Raw genomic sequence first — 21,970 nt, 5'->3', positions numbered from 1 at the left:
TTTGCCAAATTGTGGAAGTTATATTGTACCTGTTGTTACTGATGGTGCAGTACTCTTTACATGTGGAGATCTCGTATTTTGCTTTGTATATTGAACAAATGTGAAATAAAATCTTAAAAAACAAACAAAACACTGGCCACGATCCCGACACAGAAAGGATAACCACAACCAGTGGCAATGATCAGGACAGAGAATAAACCACGGGTCAACAATCCCGACACAGAGAGGACAAAATAGCGGCAAACAATCCCCACAAAGAGAGGGCGAACCACTGGCCATTGATCCGACACAGACAAGAGAAACCACCGACAATGCAGAACCAGAGGACAAAACAACTGTGCAACGATCCTCACACAGAGAGGACAAACCACTGTCCCGACACAACAGGTCAAGCCAGCAGCCAACAATCCCAACACGAGAGGATAAACCACCAGCCAGCGATCCAGACAGAGAGGTTAAGCCAACAGTCAATGATCCAACAAAGAGATGTCAAGCCAGCAGCGAACGATCTGACAAGAGAAGACAATCCACAGGCCAATCATCCTGACACAGACAATAAACCAGCAGCCAACAATCACCACAAGGAGAGGACAACCATTGGATTGGATCAATGATCCCAAAACAAAAAGGGCAAACCACCAGCCAACCATCCCAACACAGAGGACAACCATTGGCAAACATCCCGACACAGAGAGCATAAACCACCAGCCAACAATGCCGACACAGAGAGGGTAAAACAATGGAAGACTTTTATGATACAAAGATGATAACACAGCTGCCTGCCATTCTGGGACATCTGTAAAATAAATGCAGCAGATGAGGAGACCCTCATACACCTGGGTATACCACCATCTTGTTTTCACATGACTTACTTATTCAGTGGTTCTTAGAGTTGCGGTACAGTGATGGGAACATAATCGGCAGAATATCTGGCAGCATTGTCACTCATCAGGCTCAGGATGTACTCATTATTCCAGTAATATAGTGCTCGTTCCGCACCTACAAAATGGAAGCCAGTGCTTACAAATGCAAAGAGGATGTAAAGACAGGGTGGATATGGGATCTCAACACTGGCGTATTAGGTTAGAATCATTACAGAGGGCAAAAAAGGCAACGAGGGTCTAGCAATCCCAAATGCAGCCATGTATTTCTTGGCGGCCCAATACAACCTAAGGGGTTGGAAAGTATATGAAGCGGGAGACCAAAACAAGGCCCTTATTGGGCATCATCTTCAGTCAGATTTTTTTTTTTTTAAATATCTTGAAACATGATTAAAAAAACTAAAACAAAAAGTGGGATCCCTTTCATTCCGGCATCCCGCTAATGGTTACATCATGTTAGCAGCAGCAACTTTATCAATAAAAGGTGCAATAATAAGATATGGTATATAAGAAACAATGAATCACAAAAATATATAGCAGCTATTATAGAGAAACTTGTTGTAAACATACAGATATATAGTGGCAACACACACAATTACATGTAATCTATCATCCGTAATATATAACATACATACATACACACACACACCCACAACACACACTATTGCCACCAGATACCCGCAAGCCCTCATCAAATATACATCCCATAAACTGCAGAGTATATAATAGAAGATTTAAGCTCCAAATAGATGAAAATGCTGCCCTTAATATATACCGCGGAATGGGGGGACCCCACCTACAACGTACGTTTCGCCCACCAGCTTCCTCGGGAGTGCGAGGTGGAGCGTGTACCCCTTTTATACCCTAAATAATAGACAGTATTACCTGTCCCCACCTGAAAATCTGGGACCTTTGGTCAAGAGCAATTTTGTGATCCCTAAATCGAGGTACATTTTTGGGTCTCAGGGACCAAGATGGGGGTTTACAACTGTGGGAGATGCTCAGATGTCAATTTATTGAAAACTCATCTGTCTTTTTTGACTCCACAGGAACAAGAGAGTTCAAGATTGTCCGTCACATTGATTGCAATACAGAAGGGGTCATATATTGTGCAAAGTGTCCATGCAATTGTATGCACATTGGGATGACCTCAAGACAATTGAAGACCAGAGTCTTGGAGCACATAAGGGGCATCAGAAGAGCTATAGCCTTTTGTGAAGATGAAACCTATTCTACGGCATTTTGTGGAGTGTCACAGAAATGATCCTTGTGGACTTCATGTTATTGGTATTGACAGAGTAAATTTGGGAATCAGAGGAGGTGACATCACATGAAGACTTTACAGATCGAAACCAAGTGGATAGTGACACTCAGAACAATGTCCCAAGGGGCCTAAATAAGAAGTTAGAAATGTACTTCTAGATCTGCTAATATAATCCTGTCCTTCAGTTTATCTGCTTCCTTTAAGTGTCCTTTTGGACAGTAACTATCTTTATGTCCTGTATGTGATATATTTCGGTTTGTATATATTATCATGACTTAAGGGTCATTCTCTATATGAGGACACAGCTGCTCTTGGTTATATGGGATCTTGTGATACCTGTTATGCTGCGTTTAACGGAACAAATATTGTGCGAATTCGCACGATAACGATCGAATTTGAACGATAATTGTACGTGTAATGTAATGCAGTGAACGATCAAACGCGAGCGAGAAATCGTCATTTTGTTCAAGTTCTCAAATCATCGTTGATCATTCGCAAAAAAATCGCAGATCGTTCCGTGTGAACAGTTGTTCGCCAATTTAACCAATGTGTGAGATAGGTTTTAAGCGATCGCAAAATGATTGCAAAACGAATTTCCTATGATAAATTGTACCGTCTAAACGCTGATCGTTTATGAAAAAAAATTGATTACTCCGACATCGTTAATCGTACGATCGGGCGAATTATCGTTCTGTGTAAACGTAGCATTAGTTATGCATATAAAGGGTAACCCATTTTGGTTTCTGCTTACGGAGGTGCATGTATGAATGTATTTTCATATTGACCATTTCTCATGTGCCACCTTGTTTTTCATGGTAGGCAGTGGGCCGAATCTGATATTATTGATTTCCGGTTACTATCCAATTATGTGGTCTAGTATATTTTTAAATCTGAGTGCCGGTTAACATGATCTAATCAGGACACAGTTATGCATATTTTGGTCGGGACAGCGCTTGGCCAGTCTGTGTTGGATGGGGGTTGTTGGTGGCACGGTCCGGTTGGGGACGGCATTTTATGCATGTTTTGGTCGGGACGGTCTTGGCTAGTCTGTGTTGGTTGGGGGTTGTTGGTGGTGCAGTCCGGTTGGGGACGGCATTTTATGCATATTTTGGTCGGGACGCGCTTGGCCAGTCTGTGTTGGATGGGGGTTGTTGGTGGCACGGTCCGGTTGGGGATGGCATTTTATGCATGTTTTGGTCGGGACGGTCTTGGCTAGTCTGTGTTGGTTGGGGGTTGTTGGTGGTGCAGTCCGGTGGGGACGGCATTTTATGCATATTTTGGTCAGGACGCGCTTGGCCAGTCTGTGTTGGATGGGGGTTGTTGGTGGCACGGTCCGGTTGGGGACGGCATTTTATGCATATTTTGGTCGGGACACGCTTGGCCCATCTGTGTTGGCTGGGGGTTGTTGGTGGCGCGGTCCGGTTGTGTGTGTGTCAATGTGACCCCATGGGATTCTAGTCCCCATGTTTCAGGGTATTTATGCACAATATTGTTGGCAGGATTATATTTCCATTGGCTTCCCATGTAAATTCCAACTATCTACAATTGTCGATCCTTGCCAAGGACTTTTGGGTATGTTTTATACCATTGTGGTTACTTTGTCCTCCTCCTCCTCTCTAGATCTCCAACTGTTTGGTCCTATATATCTAACATTGCTCTAACGGGCCATGTGATAGAGAGATAATTCTGTATATAGTTGTTGTGGTGTTAATTTATCCACCACACTAGGATTTGATAACCATTTACATATTGTATATCATGTATAGCAATTTCAGCCACTCATGCAGCCACATTCATCTCACACATATCCAATTATCCTCACACACCCTATTACACACAGCAATTATTGCTCCCTGTTCACATTCCCATAGAATCTTATTCTTTATTATATTCATAAATATTGGGCACTGTTTTTCGTGTTGGTTATTTTTGCACAGCATGTCACTTGCACTTTGCACTTTTCACCTTTGGACTATATATTGTATACAAATGAATTTGCATTAATTATATATTGTATTTAAATGAATCTGCACTTACTTAATACTTATGAACTTGTACTGACTATCAACTTCTTGTTTTATTATTTGTCAGTAGGGTACGGCTGCATATAAAGCATATGCGTGCAATGCAGACGGGTAGTTACTATGGTCTCGATGTAAAGCCCATTCTCTTTCCCACAACTAAAATGGCTGCAGCTGCAGGGAACTATCCAGCCCTTGACTAAAATGGCCGCTATACAATCACATGTGTGGGCATATGATATCTCGCTGCTTGTGTATTTGTTGGGCATGATATTGGGGATAATGAGCTGCATCATACCTATGGGAGGTATTTGCGTACCGGCACCTTGTTTTGATGCACCGGTCTATTAAAAATATACATTTCCTGGTGATGATGACCACATCCGGTTCAGATGCCATCTTGGTTCCTCTGGAAGCACCATGCTGTTTGTGCATGACGATCTCACTCAGGTGTGGACAGGTAATACTGTCTATTATTGGGGGTATAAATGACGGGTACACGCTCCACCTCAGCGACTCCCGAGGAAGCTGGTGGGGCGAAATGTACGTCAAGGTCTGAGGTGGGGTCCCCCTATTCTGCGGTAGATATTAAAGGCAGCATTTTCATCTATTTGCAGCTTACCTGCTCCTATTATTATACTCTGCAGTTTATGGGCAATAATATGTGTGTCTCACCACTATATATCTGTTTTTTTACAAGTTTCTTTATAATAGCTGCTATATATTTTTTGTGAATTCATTGTTGCTTATATACCTTATATTGATGAAGTTGCTGCTGCTAACATGATGTAACCATTAGCGTGATGCCGCAAACCACGCCACGATTGTGAAACGGAAGGTGATATACTTACATCAGACGGCAGCATCTACCCCCAATGGATATAGGCGGGGAATCGGCGTCTACTAAGGGTCTGATGCTAACTATATAGGCATATTATTTCTAAGTACCAGAATATGTTTCCAATGACCTTGAGGGAGAAATGGGAAGCTGATATTGCCCCTATAGAGAAAGGCCAATGGAAAGAAATCTTGGAAATGACACCCCAATAGAACACCACTATCTCTCACAACCTATACTTGCTGCACCGTGTACCATACACCACAGTTTCTCTTCTGCATCAGGGGCAGGATACACCAATGTGTCCAAGATGTTCACATCCCATGAGGGGGGTCTTTTACACGTTTTGGCTATTGGAGTGGGGTAATGTCATGTATATGTAAGGCCTATTCTGTAAAATTACAGCAATCCCCATTGGTATACATATTGAGGTACGTAAAAGATTAGCTCTAGACGTCGTGGAACAGACTGCATCACTAAACATTGGCTTGATTAGACCCCTTCTTCGGTAGCGGAATTCATGGGGAAGGTTAACTGCTTGATCGGCATTGAGAAATATGCGTATAAGAAAAGTAAAGCTACCACTAAATTTAACAAGATGTGGAGCAAATGGATGAATACTCCAGATCTCGCTCCCTCAGGTCCCCGCACATAAGCCATATTGTCTGTATAGTGTGATGATGGTTTATTTACTCTTCAGTTGTCTGATGGCCGTACTGTTATTGCTTAAAGAGTCACTATCGTATTTTTTTTTTGCAGAAATCAAGCAATTTTAATAAACTTTGGGTTTATTAGGCATATCTGCCATTATCTGCATTCGAAAAGACTTTTCCCAGGTCCCCTCCCTCCCTCCTCTTTTCCATTTACTGCAAATGATCAGGAAATTGTGTCTGTTCTATGGAGAGGGGAGGAGGGAGGTTAGTCAGCAACAGAAAATAAAGGATTACAGTGGGAGCTGCATGAAATCCAGTATTCAGAGGTCAGTCCTGACTGTCCGAGGAAATAGCCGGTGATGTAGCTGTAGATTAACTCTTTGTTGTCCTGTTTTGGTGCCTCATCTCCCTCCTCCCCTCTCAATAGAAAACCATAAGACAGGGGGAGAGCTTCAAATTGCTTTTTCATGATAAAAATGCATTTTTCAGCTAATAAACCCAATTACAAAGTTTCTTCACATCGTCTGTACTTGAATTCTGGAAAACGGGATGAGAGGGAACGGGATGAGAGGGTATGCCCTCTCAGGGTTTTGTTTGTACTTGGGGGGGGAATGGTTTAAAAAAATTAATAAAAAAAATTTGATCCAAGAAAAAGACGCAGGGTGGGAGGTCACAGTATATGATGAGGAGGCAGCGATGCAGGGTGGGAGGTCACAGTATATAATGAGGAGGCAGCGATGCAGGGTGGGAGGTCACAGTATATGATGAGGAGGCAGCGATGCAGGGTGGGAGGTCACAGTATATAATGAGGAGGCAGCGATGCAGGGTGGGAGGTCACAGTATATGATGAGGAGGCAGCGATGCAGGGTGGGAGGTCACAGTATATGATGAGGAGGCAGCAATGCAGGGTGGGAGGTCACAGTATATGATGAGGAGGCAGCGATGCAGGGTGGGAGGTCACAGTATATGATGAGGAGGCAGCGATGCAGGGTGGGAGGTCACAGTATATGATGAGGAGGCAGCAATGCAGGGTGGGAGGTCACAGTATATGATGAGGAGGCAGAGATGCAGGGTGGGAGGTCACAGTATTAATGAGGAGGCAGAGATGCAGGGTGGGAGGTCACAGTATATGATGAGGAGGCAGCGATGCAGGGTGGGAGGTCACAGTATATGATGAGGAGGCAGCGATGCAGGGTGGGAGGTCACAGTATATAATGAGGAGGCAGCGATGCAGGGTGGGAGGTCACAGTATATGATGAGGATGGCAGCGATGCAGGGTGGGAGGTCACAGTATATGATGAGGAGGCAGCAATGCAGGGTGGGAGGTCACAGTATATGATGAGGAGGCAGCGATGCAGGGTGGGAGGTCACAGTATATGATGAGGAGGCAGCGATGCAGGGTGGGAGGTCACAGTATATAATGAGGAGGCAGAGATGCAGGGTGGGAGGTCACAGTATATGATGAGGAGGCAGAGATGCAGGGTGGGAGGTCACAGTATATGATGAGGAGGCAGCGATGCAGGGTGGGAGGTCACAGTATATGATGAGGAGGCAGCGATGCAGGGTGGGAGGTCCACAGTATATGATGAGGAGGCAGCGATGCAGGGTGGAGGTCACAGTATATGATGAGGAGGCAGCAATGCAGGGTGGGAGGTCACAGTATATGATGAGGAGGCAGCAATGCAGGGTGGGAGGTCACAGTATATAATGAGGAGGCAGAGATGCAGGGTGGGAGGTCACAGTATATGATGAGGAGGCAGCGATGCAGGGTGGGAGGTCACAGTATATAATGAGGAGGCAGAGATGCAGGGTGGGAGGTCACAGTATATGATGAGGAGGCAGAGATGCAGGGTGGGAGGTCACAGTATATGATGAGGAGGCAGCAATGCAGGGTGGGAGGTCACAGTATATGATGAGGAGGCAGCAATGCAGGGTGGGAGGTCACAGTATATGATGAGGAGGCAGAGATGCAGGGTGGGAGGTCACAGTATATAATGAGGAGGCAGAGATGCAGGGTGGGAGGTCACAGTATATAATGAGGAGGCAGAGATGCAGGGTGGGAGATCACAGTATATGATGAGGAGGCAGCGATGCAGGGTGGGAGGTCACAGTATATGATGAGGAGGCAGCAATGCAGGGTGGGAGGTCACAGTATATAATGAGGAGGCAGAGATGCAGGGTGGGAGGTCACAGTATATGATGAGGAGGCAGCGATGCAGGGTGGGAGGTCACAGTATATGATTGAGGAGGCAGCGATGCAGGGTGGGAGGTCACAGTATATGATGAGGAGGCAGCGATGCAGGGTGGGAGGTCACAGTATATGATGAGGAGGCAGCGATGCAGGGTGGGAGGTCAACAGTATATGATGAGGAGGGCCAGCGATGCAGGGTGGGAGGTCACAGTATATGATGAGGAGGCAGCGATGCAGGGTGGGAGGTCACAGTATATAATGAGGAGGCAGCGATGCAGGGTGGGAGATCACAGTATATGATGAGGACGGCAGCGATGCAGGGTGGGAGGTCACAGTATATAATGAGGAGGCAGCGATGCAGGGTGGGAGATCACAGTATATGATGAGGAGGCAGCGATGCAGGGTGGGAGGTCACAGTATATGATGAGGAGGCAGCGATGCAGGGTGGGAGGTCACAGTATATAATGAGGAGGCAGCGATGCAGGGTGGGAGATCACAGTATATGATGAGGAGGCAGCGATGCAGGGTGGGAGGTCACAGTATATAATGAGGAGGCAGCGATGCAGGGTGGGAGGTCACAGTATATAATGAGGAGGCAGCGATGCAGGGTGGGAGGTCACAGTATATGATGAGGAGGCAGCGATGCAGAGTGGGAGGTCACAGTATACAGTGGGGAAAAAAACTATTTAGTCAGTCACCAAAAGTTCTACCACTTAAAAAGAGGCGTCTGTAATTTACATCATAGGTAGACCTCAACTATGGGAGACAAAATGAGAAAACAAATCCCGAAAATCACATTGTCTGATTTTGTAAGAAATTATTTGCAAATTATGGTGGAAAATAAGTATTTGGTCACCTGCAAACAATCAAGATTTCTGGCTCTCACAGACCTGTAACTTCTTCTTTAAGAGTCTCCTCTTTCCTCCACTCATTACCTGTAGTAATGGCCCCTGTTTTTATACTGATAAGTTTAAAGACACCTGTGCACACCCTCAAACAGTCAAAGACTCCAAACTCCACTGAATCTGCAATAGGCAACCAGCTTTGAGTGAAGAACTGTGGGAGCAATAATTAGAAAATGGAAGACATACAAGACCACTGATAGTCTCCCTCCATCTGGGGCTCCACGCAAAATCTCACCCCGTGGGGTCAAAATTATCACAAGAACGGTGAGCAAAAATCCCAGAACCACGCGGGGGGGGACCTAGTGAATGAACTGCAGAGAGCTGGGACCAATGTAACAAAGCCTACAATCAGTAAGACACTACGCCGCTAGGGACTCAGATCCTGCAGTGCCAGACGGGTCCCACTGCTTAAGCCAGTACATGTCCGGGCCCGTCTGAAGTTTGCTAGAGAGCATTTGGATGATCCAGAAGAGTATTGGGAGAATGTCCCATCGTCTGATGAAACCAAAGTGGAACTGTTTGGTAGAAACACAACTTGCCGTGTTTGGAGGAAAAAGAATACTGAGTTGCATCCATCACACACCATAGCTACTGTAAAGCATGGGGGGTGGAAACATCATGCTTTGGGGCTGTTTCTCTGCAAAGGGGCCAGGACGACTGATCCAGGTACATGAAAGAATAAATGGGGCCATGTATCGGGGGATCGCGAGTGCAAACCTCCTTCCATCAGCAAGGGCATTGAAGATGAAACGTGGCTGCTGGGTCTTTCAACCTGACAATGATCCAAAGCGCACCGCCAGGGCAACCAAGGAGCGGCTTGGTAAGAAGCATTTCTAGGTCCTGGAGTGGCCGAGCCAGTCTCCACATCTCAACCCTATAGAAAACCTTTGGAGGGAGGTGAAAGTCCGTGTTGCCAAGCGACAGCCCCAAAACATCACTGCTCTAGAGGAGATCTGCATGGAGGAATGGGCCAACATACCAACAACAGTGTGCGCCAACCTTGTGAGAACTTACAGGAAACGTCTGACCTCTGTCATTGGCAACAAAGGATTGAGATTAAATTTTGTTACTGACCAAATACTTATTTTCCACCATAATTTGCAAATAAATTCTTACAAAATCAGACAATGTGATTTTCTAGATTTGTTTTCTCATGTTGTCTCCCATAGTTGAGGTCTAATATGGGGTCTATTACAGACGCCTCTCATCTTTGTAAGTGGTGGAACTTGCACTATTGGTGACTGACTAAATACTTTTTTTCCCCACTTTATGATGAGGAAGCAGAGGTGCAGGGTGGGAGGTCACAGTATATGATAAGGAGGTAGAGATGCAGTATACCTCCCACCCTGTAACATTGTATAATCACAAACTGCCCAGTTTTGTACTATGTGACCTCACTACCCTCTCCCTGTGACCTCATCATAGACTGTGGAGTAAAGATATTAAAGCATATTATGGCGGTAAGTACCTGGAAGTGGGGGCTGGACACACACTGTGCAAGCTGCCTGAACAGAGGCTCCATGATCTTGGTGAATTCTGAAGGTTCCATCACATCTAAAATCTCTTCCAGTTCATTCAGGAACATAACCTCCTTGGGACTATGAGTACGAGGCCAGAAGCGAAGGAGTCCAGAGATCACCTGATGGACACATGATACTGTTAGGAAAATACTTTAAAATATATCAAAGGGTTAAATTGATTTCCTAGAATATAAATTATCATCATGGTAAATACTTGTAATCAAAGTATTTTAGGAGTGAGACCTTTATTGGGCAACAAAAAATTGTCAGAGCTGTGAGATTCCGGGATTCACAAGATCCCTTTGTCAGACAAGTTCACAAATGACTTACAGAAAGAGCCCAACATTATAGGGATGTTACAAGCAAGAAGGGAGAGACATCTGTGAATAAGGGGCGGGGGGTGAGGGGGTATATACATATATACATCACATAGATAGAAGCCAGGGCAATAAAAAGGACTTGTTGTAAATTAAAGCTTATTAAGTCTAAGATTCTTGGTCAGTTCAGTCTTATCTGTGTAGTGTGTCCATGTAGTGGGTCATACATCCCGGTGTAGTGTGTCCATGTAGTGGGTCATACATCCCGTGTATTAGTCCATGTAGTGGGTCATACATCCCGGTGTATTAGTCCATGTAGTGGGTCATACATCCAGGTGTATTAGTCCATGTAGTGGGTCATACATCCCGTGTATTAGTCCATGTAGTGGGTCATACATCCCGGTGTATTAGTCCATGTAGTGGGTCATACATCCCGGTGTATTAGTCCATGTAGTGGGTCATACATCCCGTGTATTAGTCCATGTAGTGGGTCATACATCCTGTGTATTAGTCCATGTAGTGGGTCATACATCCCGTGTATTAGTCCATGTAGTGGGTCATACATCCCGTGTATTAGTCCATGTAGTGGGTCATACATCCCGTGTATTAGTCCATGTAGTGGGTCATACATTCCGGTGTATTAGTCCATGTAGTGGGTCATACATCCAGGTGTATTAGTCCATGTAGTGGGTCATACATCCCGTGTATTAGTCCATGTAGTGGGTCATACATCCCGTGTATTAGTCCATGTAGTGGGTCATACATCCAGGTGTATTAGTCCATGTAGTGGGTCATACATCCAGGTGTATTAGTCCATGTAGTGGGTCATACATCCCGTGTATTAGTCCATGTAGTGGGTCATACATCCAGGTGTATTAGTCCATGTAGTGGGTCATACATCCCGTGTATTAGTCCATGTAGTGGGTCATACATCCAGGTGTATTAGTCCATGTAGTGGGTCATACATCCCGTGTATTAGTCCATGTAGTGGGTCATACATCCCGTGTATTAGTCCATGTAGTGGGTCATACATCCCGTGTATTAGTCCATGTAGTGGGTCATACATCCCGTGTATTAGTCCATGTAGTGGGTCATACATCCCGTGTATTAGTCCATGTAGTGGGTCATACATCCCGTGTATTAGTCCATGTAGTGGGTCATACATCCCGTGTATTAGTCCATGTAGTGGGTCATACATCCCGGTGTATTAGTCCATGTAGTGGGTCATACATCCCGGTGTATTAGTCCATGTAGTGGGTCATACATCCCGGTGTATTAGTCCATGGAGTGGGTCATACATCCCGGTGTATTAGTCCATGTAGTGGGTCATACATCCTGGTGTATTAGTCCATGTAGTGGGTCATACAGCCCGGTGTATTAGTCCATGTAGTGGGTCATACATCCCGGTGTATTAGTCCATGTAGTGCAGGCATGTCCAAAGTCCGGCCGGAGGGCCATTTGCGGCCCGCGTTCCGAACTTTTACGGCCCCCCAGGTATCCAGCTTGCTATTATCTGCCTGTGTTATAAAGCATATAGCAGGTAGCATGTAAAATGGTCGGCCCTCGCACATGTTCACTTCATCAAATTTGGCACTCTTCGAAAAAAGTTTGGACATGCCTGATGTAGTGGGTCATACATCCCGGTGTATTAGTCCATGTAGTGGGTCATACATCCCGGTGTATTAGTCCATGTAGTGGGTCATACATCCCGGTGTATTAGTCCATGTAGTGGGTCATACATCCCGGTGTATTAGTCCATGTAGTGGGTCATACATCCCGTGTATTAGTCCATGTAGTGGGTCATACATCCCGTGTATTAGTCCATGTAGTGGGTCATACATCCTGGTGTATTAGTCCATGTAGTGGGTCATACATCCCGGTGTATTAGTCCATGTAGTGGGTCATACATCCGGTGTATTAGTCCATGTAGTGGGTCATACATCCCGTGTATTAGTCCATGTAGTGGGTCATACATCCTGGTGTATTAGTCCATGTAGTGGGTCATACATCCCGGTGTATTAGTCCATGTAGTGGGTCATACATCCTGGTGTATTAGTCCATGTAGTGGGTCATACATCCCGGTGTATTAGTCCATGTAGTGGGTCATACATCCCGTGTATTAGTCCATGTAGTGGGTCATACATCCCGTGTATTAGTCCATGTAGTGGGTCATACATCCAGTGTATTAGTCCATGTAGTGGGTCATACATCCAGGTGTATTAGTCCATGTAGTGGGTCATACATCCCCGGTGTATTAGTCCATGTAGTGGGTCATACATCCCGGTGTATTAGTCCATGTAGTGGGTCATACATCCCGGTGTATTAGTCCATGTAGTGGGTCATACATCCAGTGTATTAGTCCATGTAGTGGGTCATACATCCAGGTGTATTAGTCCATGTAGTGGGTCATACATCCCGGTGTATTAGTCCATGTAGTGGGTCATACATCCCGGTGTATTAGTCCATGTAGTGGGTCATACATCCCGGTGTATTAGTCCATGTAGTGCAGGCATGTCCAAAGTCCGGCCGGAGGGCCATTTGCGGCCCGCGTTCCGAACTTTTACGGCCCCCCAGGTATCCAGCTTGCTATTATCTGCCTGTGTTATAAAGCATATAGCAGGTAGCATGTAAAATGGTCGGCCCTCGCACATGTTCACTTCATCAAATTTGGCACTCTTCGAAAAAAGTTTGGACATGCCTGATGTAGTGGGTCATACATCCCGGTGTATTAGTCCATGTAGTGGGTCATATATCCTGGTGTATTAGTCCATGTAGTGGGTCATACATCCCGGTGTATTAGTCCATGTAGTGGGTCATATATCCTGGTGTATTAGTCCATGTAGTGGGTCATACATCCCGGTGTATTAGTCCATGTAGTGGGTCATACATCCCGTGTATTAGTCCATGTAGTGGGTCATACATCCCGTGTATTAGTCCATGTAGTGGGTCATACATCCTGGTGTATTAGTCCATGTAGTGGGTCATACATCCCGGTGTATTAGTCCATGTAGTGGGTCATACATCCCGTGTATTAGTCCATGTAGTGGGTCATACATCCTGGTGTATTAGTCCATGTAGTGGGTCATACATCCCGGTGTATTAGTCCATGTAGTGGGTCATACATCCTGGTGTATTAGTCCATGTAGTGGGTCATACATCCTGGTGTATTAGTCCATGTAGTGGGTCATACATCCCGTGTATTAGTCCATGTAGTGGGTCATACATCCCGGTGTATTAGTCCATGTAGTGGGTCATACATCCAGTGTATTAGTCCATGTAGTGGGTCATACATCCCGTGTATTAGTCCATGTAGTGGGTCATACATCCCGTGTATTAGTCCATGTAGTGGGTCATACATCCCGGTGTATTAGTCCATGTAGTGGGTCATACATCCCGGTGTATTAGTCCATGTAGTGCAGGCATGTCCAAAGTCCGGCCGGAGGGCCATTTGCGGCCCGCGTTCCGAACTTTTACGGCCCCCCAGGTATCCAGCTTGCTATTATCTGCCTGTGTTATAAAGCATATAGCAGGTAGCATGTAAAATGGTCGGCCCTCGCACATGTTCACTTCATCAAATTTGGCACTCTTCGAAAAAAGTTTGGACATGCCTGATGTAGTGGGTCATACATCCCGGTGTATTAGTTTATGTAGTGGGTCATACATCCCGTGTATTAGTCCATGTAGTGGGTCATACATCCCGGTGTATTAGTCCATGTAGTGGGTCATACATCCCGTGTATTAGTCCATGTAGTGGGTCATACATCCCGGTGTATTAGTCCATGTAGTGGGTCATACATCCCATGTAGTGGGTCAACACCAGAGACCGGCACCTTCCCCTGCCACACCAGAGACCGGCACCTTCCCCTGCCACACCAGAGACCGGCACCTTCCCCTGCCACACCAGAGACCGGCACCTTTCCCTGCCACACCAGATCCTGGCACCTTCCCCTGCCACACCAGAGACCGGCACCTTCCCCTGCCACACCAGAGACCGGCACCTTCCCCTGCCACACCAGATCCCGGCACCTTCCCCTGCCACACCAGAGACCGGCACCTTCCCCTGCCACACCAGAGACCGGCACCTTCCCCTGCCACACCAGAGACCGGCACCTTCCCCTGCCACACCAGAGACCGGCACCTTCCCCTGCCACACCAGAGACCGGCACCTTCCCCTGCCACACCAGAGACCGGCACCTTCCCCTGCCACACCAGAGACCGGCACCTTCCCCATGCTTTCCCATGTCCATCCTCCAATGTGGTCTACATGATGAAGTGTACACGATGCCCCACAGGGATTTACATTGGAGAAACAAAACAGAAACTACAAACTAGAATGAAATTACATAGACTTACAATAAAAAGAAGTCTCAGCACCCCTGTAGGTCACATCAGGACCGGGCCATAGAACAAGATTTAAAGGTTATGGTCCTCAGAGGTCCCTTCCAGAGTGACCGAGAGAGAAAAGTGTGGGAATTCACAGTGATAGAAACCTTCCAGTCACTAACACATGGACTAATACACCGGGACGTATGACCCACTACATGGACTAATACACCGGGATGTATGACCCACTGCATGGACTAATACACGGGATGTATGACCCACTACATGGACTAATACACCGGGATGTATGACCCACTGCATGGACTAATACACGGGATGTATGACCCACTACATGGACTAATACACCGGGATGTATGACCCACTACATGGACTAATACACCGGGATGTATGACCCACTACATGGACTAATACACCGGGATGTATGACCCACTACATGGACTAATACACGGGATGTATGACCCACTACATGGACTAATACACGGGATGTATGACCCACTACATAAACTAATACACCGGGACGTATGACCCACTACATGGACTAATACACCGGGATGTATGACCCACTACATGGACTAATACACCGGGATGTATGACCCACTACATGGACTAATACACCGGGATGTATGACCCACTACATGGACTAATACACCGGGATGTATGACCCACTACATGGACTAATACACGGGATGTATGACCCACTACATGGACTAATACAACGGGATGTATGACCCACTACATGGACTAATACACGGGATGTATGACCCACTACATGGACTAATACACCGGGATGTATGACCCACTACATGGACTAATACACCGGGACGTATGACCCACTACATGGACTAATACACGGGATGTATGACCCACTACATGGACTAATACACCGGGACGTATGACCCACTACATGGACTAATACACGGGGATGTATGACCCACTACATGGACTAATACACCGGGATGTATGACCCACTACATGGACTAATACACCGGGATGTATGACCCACTACATGGACTAATACACCGGGATGTATGACCCACTACATAAACTAATACACCGGGACGTATGACCCACTACATGGACTAATACACCGGGATGTATGACCCACTACATGGACTAATACACGGGATGTATGACCCACTACATGGACTAATACACTGGGATGTATGACCCACTACATGGACTAATACACGGGATGTATGACCCACTACATGGACTAATACACGGGATGTATGACCCACTACATGGACTAATACACGGGATGTATGACCCACTACATGGACTAATACACGGGATGTATGACCCACTACATGGACTAATACACGGGATGTATGACCCACTACATGGACTAATACACCGGGATGTATGACCCACTACATGGACTAATACACCTGGATGTATGACCCACTACATGGACTAATACACCGGGATGTATGACCCGCAATGATGAGGCGACCTGAGTTGTCTGCCTCAGGCGGCGCCACCAGCTGTTATCATGGGGGCGGCATTCAGTGGCGTAGCTACCACGGTCGCAGCGGTCGCCGCCGCGACCAGGACGCTACTGTACTGCCACTGTACTGCTCCCATCCCACTCCCTCTTGTGACCGCAAGCAATGTTTTGCCTGCGATCACAACAGGAGGCTGGGACGGCCCCCGGCTGACTTGCGGGGCTGGGAGCATCTTGAGGGCAAAAAAACAGGTCCCGCGAAGCTCCGCCCCAGCCGCGGTAAGCCCCGCCAGCGCGCGTGACAAGAAGACTAGAGGAACCATTCAGGTGAGTAAAGATTTTTTTTGTTTTAAAGGGCATGATGGGGGTGTAGTGGTATGGTGGTGGAACAAGAGGATGATGGGGGGTGTAGTGGTATGATGGTGGAACAAGAGGATGATGGGGGTGTAATGGTATGATGATGGAACAAGAGGATGATGGGGGTGTAGTGGTATGATGGAACAAGAGGATGATGGGGGGTGTAGTGGTATGATGGAACAAGAGGATGATGGGGGGTGTAGTGGTATGATGATGATGGAACAAGAGGATGATGGGGGGTGTAGTGGTATGATGATGATGGAAACAAGAGGATGATGGGGGGGTGTAGTGGTATGATGATGAGGGTTGTAGTGGTATGATGATTAAGGAACAAGAGGATGATGGGGGGGTGTAGTGGTATGATGATGAGGGTGTAGTGGTATGATGATGGAACAAGAGGATGATGGGGGGTGTAGTGGTATGATGATGAGGGTGTAGTGGTATGATGATGAAAGGGCAGGAGGATGAAAGGGGTAGTAGTATGATGATGGAGGGGCAGGAGGATAAAAGAGGTAGTAGTATGATGATGGAGGGGCAGGAGGATGAAAGGGGTAGTAGTATGGTGATAAAGGGGCAGGAGGAGGGGACAACATGGGGGGCATCTGTAAGGGGGATAAAATGGGGGGCCATCTATATGGGGGATAACATGGGGGGCATCTATAAGAGGGACAACACAGGGGGCCATCTATAAGGGGGAAACATTGGGGGCCATCTATAAGGTGGACTACATGGGGGGTGTATACAATAGGGCATGCACAGAGGGGGGCATGTACTTAAGGGGGGTCACATAGTGTCAGGGCTACCTACTAAATGAGGGTGTAAAGGGGACAGTACAGATGTGCAGTTTTTAGAGCGATGATGGTGTCAGTGTGAGGAGCCTAATATGTCTGTCTGGCAGATTCTGTGGATTCGTGGCCCAGAGAAGTTCTCAAAATCGCCCACAACAGATGGAGAAGATGAAAAGGGAAGAACTCCGATCAGAGAAGACGTCCCCCTGTGAGTCACTTGATATAACTGCACTGTAATGTATATGGTGTATAGAGCCTGTGTACAGTGCGTCCACCTCTATATGACTGTATGAAGTGATATTGGTCTATGTACAGAGGATTATATTCAGTAGCAGCGGTGGTGTTAGTCACTATGAGGTGGTATTATTTGTTACTTGTTATCTGGTACTGTGTTTTATTGGATTTAGTATACAGGATTTGGTCAGTAACAATATGGTGGTGATGGTAGTGGTTGTGGTGTGGCGGTAATGTTTCCTCCCTATATACTGGTATTACTGGTAATATTGGTCTCAGTATACAGGATTTGTTTAGTAACAGTATGGCGGTGATAATATTTCCTGTATACTGGTATTATTGGTAATATCAGCCTTGAGATATATATATATATATATGTACCAATAGCATCAAGAAAGGGGGGGGGGGCAAGTTGACCTCTTGCACCAGGGCCCAAGAGACATTAGCTACGCCCCTAGGGGCGGCATTCAGTGGCAGATTATAATATGGGCGGTTCGGGCGGCCGCCCACATTATAATCCGCCACTGATTGTACCATGTACCAGAGACCCCCGCGCCCGGACAGCATCTGTAATTAGATGCTGGGAGCGGGGGAGACTGTATTCATAAGCGCCGCGGTGTAATGAATCAGCCACGCGGTGCTGTTACTACAGCGCGGCGCTTATGAATACAGTCTCCCCCACTCCCAGCATCTAATTACAGATGCTGTCCGGGCTCGGGGGTCTCCGGTACCGGCATTCCACGGAACGTGGGAATGCAGCCTTTAGTCCCCCGGCTGATGTGTGGCTGCCCGGGGTGTCCCATCCTGTCTCCGGCAGCGCGTGCATCAGAGAGCTCCCTGTGCACTGGAAGTCACAGCCACAGGCGCACGGGGAGCTCTCTGATGCGCGCGCTGCCGGGGACAGGATGGGACACCCCGGGCAGCTGCACATCAGCCGGGACCAGACCAGAGAGACTCGACGGGGGAACGGAGGGCAGGTGAGTTGTGTGCTGTTTTTTTGTTTTATCTGCTGTGCAGGGGGGGGACCATATATAAGGGAGAGGGAAGAGGGGGACCATCTATAAGGGGGGGGGGAGAGGGGGACCATCTATAAGGGAGGGGGGGGAAGGAGGGGGACCATCTATAAGGGCAGGGGGGGGAAGAGGGGGACCATCTATAAGGGAGGGGAAAGGGGACCATCTATAAGGGAGGGGGGGGAAGGAGGGGGACCATCTATAAGGGAGGGGGGGGAAGAGGGGGACCATCTATAAGGGAGGGGAAAGGGGGACCATCTATAAGGGGGGGGGGGAGAGGGGGGACCATCTATAAGGGAGGGTGGGAAGAGGGGGACCATCTATAAGGGAGGGGGGAAGAGGGGGACCATCTATAAGGGAGGGGAAAGAGGGGGACCATCTATAGTTCGCCTCGGGCAGCAGAGAGGCTAGAATCACCCCTGTGTATGACCCACTACATGGACTAATACACCGGGATGTATGACCCACTACATGGACTAATACACCGGGATGTATGACCCACTACATGGACTAATACACGGGATGTATGACCCACTACATGGACACACTACACCGGGATGTATGACCCACTACATGGACTAATACACCGGGATGTATGACCCACTACATGGACTAATACACCGGGATGTATGACCCATTACATGGACTAATACACCGGGATGTATGACCCACTACATGGACTAATACACCGGGATGTATGACCCACTACATGGACTAATACACCGGGATGTATGACCCACTGCATGGACTAATACACGGGATGTATGACCCACTACATGGACTAATACACGGGATGTATGACCCACTACATGGACTAATACACGGGATGTATGACCCACTACATGGACTAATACACGGGATGTATGACCCACTACATGGACTAATACACGGGATGTATGACCCACTACATGGACTAATACACGGGATGTATGACCCACTACATGGACTAATACACGGGATGTATGACCCACTACATGGACTAATACACGGGATGTATGACCCACTACATGGACTAATACACGGGATGTATGACCCACTACATGGACTAATACACGGGATGTATGACCCACTACATGGACTAATACACGGGATGTATGACCCACTACATGGACTAATACACGGGATGTATGACCCACTACATGGACACACTACACCGGGATGTATGACCCACTACATGGACACACTACACAGATAAGACTGAACTGACCAAGAATCTTAGACTTCTAAATAAGCTTTAATTCACAACAAGTCCTTTTTATTGCCCTGGCTTATCTATGTGATGTATATATGTATATACCCCCTCACCCCCCGCCCCTTATTTATAGATGTCTCTCCCTTCTTGCTTGTAACATCCCTATAATGTTGGGCTCTTCCTGTAAATCATTTGTGAACTTGTCTGACGAAGGAATCTTGTGAATCCCGAAATCTCACATCTCAATTTTTTGTTGGCCAATGAAGGTCTCACTCCTAAAATACTTTGATTACAAGTATTTACCACGATATGGATTTTTCTGGCTAGCACAGTACCATACTATACATTTTTTTCTAATATCAATTATTAATATACACATTGTTATGTACCGTTTAACCCCTTAAAGACACATGCCGTTCCTGTACAGCATGTTTCCGCTACCAGGACTCAGAGAGGGGTCGCACTGCGACTGCTATGTGCAGCCGGGGACGGCTTACACATTTAAGTGCCATTAATCGATGGTGGTGATACGGGGGTATGCAATTGGTGAAACCTGATCACAGTTACCTGTAAGGCCAGGACTCGGCATCCCAATGATGCTGATCCCGGCTCGATGATCGATTGGTAACGGCTGCAGCAGCCCTTACAATCACTTAAACAACACACTATAACTCCAAATCAATTGCACCTTTATGAAATCACTGCGTCCAGTTAGGAAGCATCACTGACAGGGAATCCATTTCTCCTGCTTTTGTGCAAATGGAACAATTAACAGGTAGAAATGATCGGCAAATAGAAGAAGTACACCCCCTTATAAAGGAGAGAATCTGCAGGTGGGGACCACACACCATTTCTCGGTTCTAATCCCTTTGGCTATTTTTCTCATCGCTTTTGCATTTTGTCATTACTCTCACCCATAGAGGTACATGAGGCAGTGTCCACAACCCACACAGGTGGCTCAGGAAGTGCAGCTCATCCAGGATGGCACATCAATGTGATCTCTGGAAGGAAGGTTTGCTGTGTCTGTCAGCGTAGTGTCCAGAGGCTGGAGGCTACCAGGAGACAGGTCAGTACACCAGAAGACATGGAGGAGGCCGTAGGAGGGCAACAACCCAGCAGCAGGACCGCTACCTCCGCCTCTGCAAGGAGGACCAGGAGGAGCACTGCCAGAGCCCTACACAATGTCCTCCAGTATCCACAAATCTGCATGTGTCTGCACAAACGGTTAGAAACAAACTCCATGAGGACGGTATGAGGGCCCGACGTCCACAGATGGGGGTCACAGACCAACATCGTGCAGGACACTTGGCATTTCCCAGAGAACACCAGGACTGGCGCCCCCTGTGCTCCTCACAGATGAGAGCAGGTTCACACTGAGCACATGTGACAGACGTGACAGAGTCTGGAGACAGTGTGGAGGGCAATCTGCTGCCTGCAACGTCCTTCAGCATGAGCGGTCTGGCAAGGGGGCAGTAATGGTGTGTGTGGGGTATCTCTTTGGGGGGCAGCACAGCCCTCCATGTGCTGCCAGAGGTAGCCTGACTGCCATTAGGTACCGAGACCCTCCGAGCCCTTCTGAGACCATATGCAGGTGCGGTTGGGGTTCCTCCTAATGCAGGACAATGCTAGACCTCATGTGGCTGCAGTGTGTCAGCAGTTCCTACAAGATGGAGGCAGTGAAGCTATGGACTGGCCGCCCGTTCCCCAGACCTGAATCCCATTGAGCACATCGGGGACATCATGTCTCACTCCATCCACCAACATCACATTGCAGCACAGACTGTCCAAGAGTTGGGAGCGGCTTTAGTCCAGGTCTGGGAGGAGATCCCTCAGGAGACCAACGGCCACCTCATCAGGAGCATGCACGGGCCTTGTAGGGAGGTCAAACAGACACCTCATCAGGAGCATGCCCGGGCCTTGTAGAGAGGTCATACACCTCATCAGGAGCATACCCGGGCCTTGTAGGGAGGTCATACAGACACCTCATCAGGAGCATGCCCGGGCCTTG

The 21,970-nt window shown here is 47.3% G+C and overlaps 1 protein-coding gene across 1 annotated transcript in view; it reads right to left on the bottom strand.

Annotated features, from left to right (window-relative positions):
- Positions 1-886: 886 nt before the first annotated feature.
- LOC138780522 (serine/threonine-protein phosphatase 2A 56 kDa regulatory subunit delta isoform-like) overlaps positions 887-21,970 on the bottom strand; it is a 65,861-nt gene continuing 44,777 nt past the window's right edge. The window contains exons 11-15 of the mRNA XM_069956710.1: positions 10,222-10,392; positions 8,839-8,904; positions 6,164-6,194; positions 5,952-6,074; positions 887-999 (exon numbers count right to left, since the gene is read on the bottom strand). Coding sequence (XP_069812811.1) covers positions 887-999; positions 5,952-6,074; positions 6,164-6,194; positions 8,839-8,904; positions 10,222-10,392 — 504 coding nt within the window. The remainder of the gene's footprint in view (positions 1,000-5,951; positions 6,075-6,163; positions 6,195-8,838; positions 8,905-10,221; positions 10,393-21,970) is intronic.

Source organism: Dendropsophus ebraccatus, unplaced genomic scaffold, assembly GCF_027789765.1.
Source record: "Dendropsophus ebraccatus isolate aDenEbr1 unplaced genomic scaffold, aDenEbr1.pat pat_scaffold_836_ctg1, whole genome shotgun sequence".
Classification (NCBI taxonomy): Eukaryota; Metazoa; Chordata; class Amphibia; order Anura; family Hylidae; genus Dendropsophus; species Dendropsophus ebraccatus.
The sequence above is the reverse complement of the archived record's forward strand: the minus strand, read 5'-3'. Positions and strand labels throughout refer to the sequence as shown.